The following is a 7,699-nucleotide window of genomic DNA, read 5'->3' as shown; positions in this document are numbered from 1 at the left end:
AGCACAGCAAGCAGAGGGGGCAGGCGGCGGGTGCAACATGACCACATGAGGGTCGCGAGCTGGGACTAAGGAGCGCCGCGAAAACTTGACGATTCGAAATCTAGAGAGCTCTATAACTCGAGACGCGGAGTCGTCCCGCAAGGTTTTGGGTCCAATTGCCATCAGGCTTACAGCGGCAACCCCAGGTGAACCGTATGTATGTCGTGCCGAATCTGGTTCGGATTTGGGCGCATTATGTACGATTATTCTCGAGCAACGAGTCTATAACGCTCTCCCGATGTCTCCATCCACTCTCCGGACAGGTTTTCTGGGTATAACAAACCTAGCATAGGACGATCCCGTCGATCTCGCTGCACCCGCTGCCTGCGCACCTCTGCTTGCTTTGCTACAGGCGCTTGAGCTGACCTTGAATCCAGGTAGGCAGGCGCCCGGTAGGCGCGCGAACAAATGAGCGAGCGACAAGAATTGAACACGCCTACTGGGAAACTTCCCCATGCTCTTCATGATGGAGCGCCGCGACGGAATCATAGAGGCCCATGATCACTGAGCCTGACACAAGCTGAAAGCACGCGGCGCAGGGGTAAGGGCAATTGAACGATATCACATATACTCGGTCTTCCGGAATAGACATATCCATATCCACACCATAACTATGACATGGCGACATCGTCAGCAGTTGTGAGCCATTCAACCTGCATGGCCAATGGCAACAGGCATGCAAATAACTATGTAACAAGCTTGTTCGTGCGCGCTGCACATAAGGAGTCCGTCGCTCCCACCGAACAGCCCTGCGTACGATGAGACGGTGGACAACGCAATGACCCTGTACCGCTGGCAAATGTATTGCTATGCTGCAGCCAGACAGGTATGCAAGAGAGTGGGCAGGGTACGTAACAGCGGAACCAAGCATGGATGTAGGCATGACGTCCTTGTCCAGGCCAGGGGATGGCACATGGAAACAGAGCAGAGTCGTTGGGAACAGCTGGAGGTCGCCTAAGCAGATAGTGAGTAGCCGAGGACGGGGATATCAGGCGGTCTCAGCAGACTCAGCGGGGGGTGACGTGACACTGTGACGAAAGCCTTGCGTCATAGCGTGACGCCCGCGCTTGCAAACTTTCAGCTGCTTGCGAGGTCTTGAGCTCAACTTCAGCAGCTCTCATATACTACTCCCCTGCCATGTTTAGATCAGAATTAATGACATCGGTCTCTCATCCAGAACTTATGCGCCACGCACCATTCGCCAATCCGACGCCACTCCACCATCTTGTTGCCGTGAGCCTCGCCACGTTCTCGACGGACTCGCAGTACTACTACTCGCGCTTCGCGAAGGGGGTTTCTCTGCATGTATATGCATACGTTTACACAATTCACACTCTCGCTTGAACATCACGGCTCAAGCGCTCGACCCACATGCTTAGTATTCTAACACAGTCCTTATGAGGGACGACCGCGCGGTACCAACGCGTGCCAGTGTTTACTGAGCAGTCGATCACCCAACATGCGATCAACAGTCAACGTCAAAATCGACGTTCCTGGAAGGCGGCTGTGTCGAGTTACGTGAGCTACAGCTGTCTCTTTCCCCAGGTGACTTTCACTCCTCGTCTTGGTTCTCATCGCCAAAGTTCACCATTGCCTGGTTCCAAGACAGCGACCGTTGCTTTCGCCGCACCCCGTGACTCCCGTTGTCTCAACGCAACGGTAACAGTATTTGATTGAACAGTGAGTGATTTTGCCCTTGGAGCCTTTAGGTGCACGGCGCTGATACAACACAGGGGATTGCCTAGTGCTTTGAGCACCGTGCGCGACAATGAGGCTGCTCGATACACGGACAGGCCAGTTTGTGGAGAAAGATCCGGAGAGGACTTCCTATACCGTCCTGTCGCACGTGTGGGACAAGGTCGAACAGTCGTATCAGGAGGTCCGCGGCGTCCAGAGCTCGTACGACGACCAAGGCCGACTACACACTGTCAGCTTGCCAGCTGACCCAGCTCGCAGGGTGGTGCGTAGGTGTTTGGAGGTCGGCCAGTCTCTTACTCGCTTAGCAACCGGACCGGGCTTGAAAGCGTATCACTCCCTCCGGAGCGGCATACGGAGGTTGACGAGACGTGGCACACGCTCCTCCCGCCCCCCCACGGTATGCCACTCGTCGAGCACCTCTTCACCCCCAGTTGATCGGCCCAGCACACCGCACGACATGTCCACTTCCAGCGCTGTGGCGCCCATCTGGTCCGATCATCGACTGTCGCCAAAGATACGGGAGTCCTGCAGAGTTGCACGCGAGGCAGGCTACCGGTACGTTTGGATCGACTCGTGCTGCATAGACAAGACGAGCAGCTCCGAGTTGTCCGAATCGATCAACTCCATGTATCAGTGGTATGGGCGTGCGAGGGTGTGCTATGCATTCCTTGCGAACGTCCCCGCCGGCGAAGACCCCCGTAAACCAGGGTCCGCTTTCCGTTCGAGCCGATGGTTCAGGCGCGGGTGGACACTCCAGGAGCTGATCGCCCCATTTTCCGTGACGTTTCTCTCCAAGGACTGGACGGAGATCGGGACGAAGGTCGCTCTGGCTGACCTTGTCGAGGAGATCACGGGCATCCCTGAGGACGCTCTCGTGCATGCCAAGTTGCTGGACGAGTACAGCGTGGCTCAACGACTCTCGTGGGCTGCCAAACGGAGAACAACGCGAGTGGAAGACCGGGCGTACTCGCTTCTGGGAATCTTCGACATCAATATACCAACGCTGTACGGTGGGGGCGAGCGCGCGTTCCGCCGGTTACAGGAGGAAATTGTACGACGTGTCCCCGACCAGACCCTTTTCGCATGGAAAGATGTGTACCAAGGCATCGAAATACACGAGTCGTCGACTGCTGGTGGAGAGAAGTACAGCCTTCCATGTCAGCGACGCGGTGTGTCCCTGTTTGCCACGTCTATCATTTTCTTCGAAGGCGACAGCAAAAACATCACAATCGTCTCTCCTGCCACACTCCATCAGTTGGGGCGCTCCGACCTCCTCTCCACGGAGTACACTCCCACCTCACACGGTATCCGCACACGACTGCCTATCCTGTCCTTGTCTCATGTATTTCCTCAAACCGATATCGTGGATCCTGACGGGCTCCCCGGAGCCCAGCGGTACCTCGCCATCCTCGGGTGTGAACACAAGGACAGCCCCGGCTGTCTTCTAGGACGCGTCTGCTATGTCCCGCCCTCTGACACTGGCATTGAAGTCTTGTTTCCAGGATGGGTAGAGATCTGTCCAAAGCCAAGTCGCGGTGATCATCGGCCCGATCTCTTCCCCCTGTCCCCGGCAACCATAGAGCGCTGTCGCGATGACATCCAGGTGAAGACCATCTATATCTGCCACCCAGAGCGCACTACGGCGAAATCACAGGACGCCCACCGTCAGCCGTACAATACGATAATTCTTGTATTAACAAAGACGACCCGCGATGCTCTACGCGCCCAGGGGTACACGGCCGCATTCCAACATCCAGATGAGGACCATCCGAATACTCACTGGGTCACGCTTCTCAACAACGACCACATGATCACCGTCGAGTACAGGCATACCTTGAAGGATGGCGGTGGGCAGTTGGGGGTCGAAGCACATGTGAAGATGCTGCGACGCGCTCTTGAATCGGCTGTAAGGATCAAGGCGGATCCTAGCTCTGTGAAGTGGTCGGATGGCAGGCCGTGGTTCTCATCTCTGCACACTTAGGAAGTCGCCTTCACCCTGGCGGGGAATGAGCTCACCTTGAAGCTCGGCTTGGACTGGGCTGCGCCGTCGCATTACTTCTTGCACATCGATATCGTCGAGATGGAGGAGGCCTCTTCGGAGTCGACGCTGCTCGAGCGGGAAGCGTAAGAACATTGTCAGTAAATTTGGGACTAACAGTGGCGCATAAATGCAAGGCATCGGGTCGAGCTAGTCACGTTCGAATCCTGGCATCAAGATGGGGGGCGAGCTCACGGAACGAGCGCCTAAGGTCCCGCCCCCCGATGGATACCCGCGTCCTTATCTACCCCTATTTAGCTACGTATAGAAGACTCTTTCTATCTACTTTTTACAGTACGCGTTTGCACCGGCCAAACGCGAATATTATTCGTGCTCTCTTGTCCTCGAACTTCTACAGCTAACAGAACCTCAGTTGCTATTGAGGGGGCCGGTGACGAATCCGCTGACGATGCACCTATTGACCTACCCGACTTAAGAGACATTGCAGGTTAACAAGAGACATCAAATGGAGCGACGTGTGGAGCGGGTCCCGATATGAGTGACGAGGCCAAAGGGGAGCGCGAGGGAGCTACGCTGCATTGATGTGACCGTGTTCCCGGCGAGTTTGGTTCTTCGGATTGCCAATTCAAGTTTCTCGGCAGACGACGCTCGCACGACGGGCAGCGCTCAGAATCCCTTTGCGTGAAACGGAGGTCTTTTTTCGGGACAGTCTTAACTTGTCTCTTTGCCGGCGCGCGCTAAAGGGCGCTAAAGGATGCCCAGAGATTCTACAACCCCTTCACAAAGAACGATTCGAGACGGTGCCCGTCGTGTCGGTTTAGCATACTACTTGTCTTCCGTTTTGAGTATCGTATCTTGATGAGCCTTGGTGACATTGACAGATGTTTACGCTGCCTTTTAATGCGCAACAGATTGAGGCTCACACTCATCAAGCCTAGCACAAACAGTCGCCTGAGCAGCCGAGGAAGGGAGAGTAGCTCGGAACACGAAGTCGTCGGACAACCGGCCCGGGGTTGTCCTGAGCCGAGACCGCCAGTGACGCGCTGACGGTGTTATCGCAGCGCGACTACAGCCTGAGCTGGCAACTCCCAGAATCCAGATGATTGGAGGTGCGATGCTTTGTGGTAACCTTCCCCTGTGCTCCAATAGACTCGCCATCGAGTAAGAACAATAGATCCATATCTCGACCATATGTATGCTCTGTGATGTGTCGTATATTCCTCAGCGTGCAAGAGACCATACATGGAGTACTGCCTTGAAGGCATGTCGTCGACATGGACGTCTGTCTCAAGTACCCTCAATTCGTCGTCGCGTAAGTGAACGGAGTGGTCGCCAACCCCGCCCGCGAATTCCCAACATCATACACCATGTAGAACCGCTCCAGGAATCCCATCCCATTAATGAAATCAAGTCCGCTTCCGGAGATCTGACCCAAGTCATTGACAATGAGGTAGATGCCTTCCGGATCGCCGCCCATCGCCGCGTTCAGCTGGAGTGGTACGGGTCAGCGCTAGAAGGCGATAGCTCTCAACTTCGTGACTCACCGTACGGGGCCAGATCTGAGCGTTCTGTGTCAACTCGTACGAGACCTGATGATGGGCCGTAGATCAGTCATTCAGTAGAGCACGACCCTTGAGAACACCTACGCCGCCGATTGTGAACTGGAGACTCTTGAGGTTCGCGTACTGTTCCGGCGTAATGCGCAGAAGTCCCGTATCATTGTCTAGCTGTGCACCGGTATAGTTCTTGTACTTGTCGAAGGCATCTGAAGCACCATTACCATGATGAAAAACTGGTGCTGATTCGTACGTGACATAGCTCACCAGTGGCCAGGAGAATGAGCGTCGTACCGGTGTCGAGAATGCCTGACCCGGAAGGCATCACGGGTTGTCCCTCTCCGTAGGTGATCTTCTGGTCTATTCCCACGTATTTACTTGCGGGAGAAACCTTAGTTAAAGGCCTTGATGTGGCATTGCGGAGTCAGTAAATCAGCGCAATCACCGACAGTTGACTATATGCTCTCACGCATAGTTCAATGTGCCGTTAAACTTGGAGTGGTTCACTCCTCCAAACGTGAGCTCGCCGTTGGTCTCATTGTCTTGATTGAGGGGTTCGAAGGAGATGCCGACAATGTACTCAGTGAGGAGCCCCAGTTTCTGGGCGTTATCCGTAACGGTTGGCACCTCCTTCTCACTCTCCAATACCAGTGTACCTATATGGACGCAGACGTACAAGGATCAGTCTCTAGAGCTCGCACGAGGATCCCACGAAAGACGATGGGTTACCCTGAGTGAGGTCTACCGGTCCGATGCTGTACGAAGTAGATTAGCGCATGAACGATTGGGGAACTGATGTTTATACCCCAATATTCCGTCTACACCATTAAATCCCTTGGAAATGGCGGCAACTCCGACAGACTGCTCTGGAATGGTCAATCCCTCGACGAGAGTGACTTCGCACAACTTCTCAAGGCCTGCACATCGTCGACTAAGCATCTGGAGAGAACAGCGCGGCGTTGGGGTACTCGCCGATAAAGGAACCGCTTCCATAGGAGACGGCCTGCAGATTGAGCGACAACAGAGACACAGGCATCAGTTCTATATCTAGAGGTGAGATACAGAGACGCACCACTATATCGTTAGTGGGCTGGCATGACGGATGGAAGAGATCGAGCGAGGCAGCCCCAACCCAGGTGTTGGAGCTACCGGTATCAATAAGAAGGTTATCTATGGTGAGGATGCTGTATCATAATCGAAGGTATTCGAAGACATAAGGTAACGACTCACAAGAAGTAGGAGGATTGCCGACGGCCACCTGCAAGCGCATGAGAACATGGAGGATCAATGGTGGGGCTGACATATACTTACATTGACGGTGTATGTAACTACTCGACCAGTCGCTTCGTCGTTGAACGCTGCTGCATTGCTAGGGATCTGATTGGGTCCTCCTGAGTACAGTATAAGTGAACAGTGCGGAAGACAGGCGGGAGCCGTGGAGAGGAACGGTGACGCACGAGCGCGAGCGCGAAAAGCTTGAGCGCGGGCCTGGTCTAACTTAAGGACGTTCCGGGAACCCGTAGCGTTAACATTGCGCGCGAGGGAAAGGGCTACAGGGGTCTTGCTGTCCGTCGTGGATGAAGGGTAGGAGCGAACATTGAGTGCGAGTGATTGATGAGAGGCTGCGACAGAACACAGCAATAGAAGCAAAGGAGCGTGTAGGGTGTGGGTGCGAACCATATTGCAAAGCTGTAAGGATAGCGCGAAAGAGCGAAAGGGAACACCGAACCTCTCTTACGCGGATGGCATGTTATAAGGGGGTTGTGACGGCGCACAACTCTCATGCGGCTGACTTCACATCCTTGACAAGTACCGTCACCCGCACTCTCCTCGGGTCGCGTTGAAATCAGGAGCTGCTCAATGCTAATACACGACCTTCTGAGCTGAGCACATCGCATGTTGATGTGACGGATCTCCAGAGACCTCACAGGCCTCACAAGCGGCAGACACAGAGCTGTCCACGACGGATGCGCTGTGACCGATCAGAAGGTGTGTAGATCGTGTAGCCTTGTATCTTCGACTCAGCCGAACCATAGTGGTATATCATCTCATCACACAAATCACCATTGCATGGTAGTCATGACTCTGACTGAAGGTTATAGTATGAAATATGTCGGAAGCCCGACATTTTACGTACTTTACTTCCGAGAAGGGCGGGAGATCACCTTGTAAGTAGATCTAGCCATCCTCGGCTGCGAACAGAACACTCTTCGTAGCCATCTTCTCTCCAACATTTGCTTCACCCTTCCCTCCAAGTCTGCCATTCGGCATGTGTGCTGGAGGTGATCCGCAATGGCACAGCGAAAACGGGATGGGGCGCCACCACGGACACTTTCAGTGCAAGACTGTATATACATCCGATCCTCGCAATCCGGACACCGCACTAGAAGTAGAGCACCCGCCGTCC

The 7,699-nt window shown here is 54.4% G+C and overlaps 2 protein-coding genes across 2 annotated transcripts; one reads left to right on the top strand and one right to left on the bottom strand.

Annotated features, from left to right (window-relative positions):
- Positions 1-1,807: 1,807 nt before the first annotated feature.
- DICSQDRAFT_21958 (HET-domain-containing protein) lies at positions 1,808-2,824 on the top strand (the record flags this gene model as incomplete). Its single annotated transcript, XM_007367242.1, has 2 exons — positions 1,808-1,905; positions 2,182-2,824. Coding segments are annotated over 2 exons (741 nt in total), but the record flags the coding sequence as incomplete, so codon positions are not given.
- Positions 2,825-5,033: 2,209 nt separating this feature from the next.
- Positions 5,034-6,972, bottom strand: DICSQDRAFT_148186 (aspartic peptidase A1; the record flags this gene model as incomplete). Its single annotated transcript, XM_007367241.1, has 12 exons — positions 5,034-5,225; positions 5,281-5,325; positions 5,383-5,501; positions 5,560-5,696; positions 5,762-5,948; positions 6,022-6,047; positions 6,098-6,209; positions 6,265-6,295; positions 6,365-6,462; positions 6,523-6,550; positions 6,604-6,683; positions 6,750-6,972. The coding sequence occupies 12 exons, from the start codon at positions 6,970-6,972 to the stop codon at positions 5,034-5,036; spliced, it is 1,278 nt and encodes a 425-aa protein (XP_007367303.1).
- Between the last annotated feature and the right edge of the window lie 727 nt (positions 6,973-7,699).

Source organism: Dichomitus squalens (genome assembly GCF_000275845.1).
Source record: "Dichomitus squalens LYAD-421 SS1 unplaced genomic scaffold DICSQscaffold_24, whole genome shotgun sequence".
NCBI lineage: Eukaryota > Fungi > Basidiomycota > Agaricomycetes > Polyporales > Polyporaceae > Dichomitus > Dichomitus squalens.
This window is presented reverse-complemented; position numbering and strand designations above follow the sequence as displayed.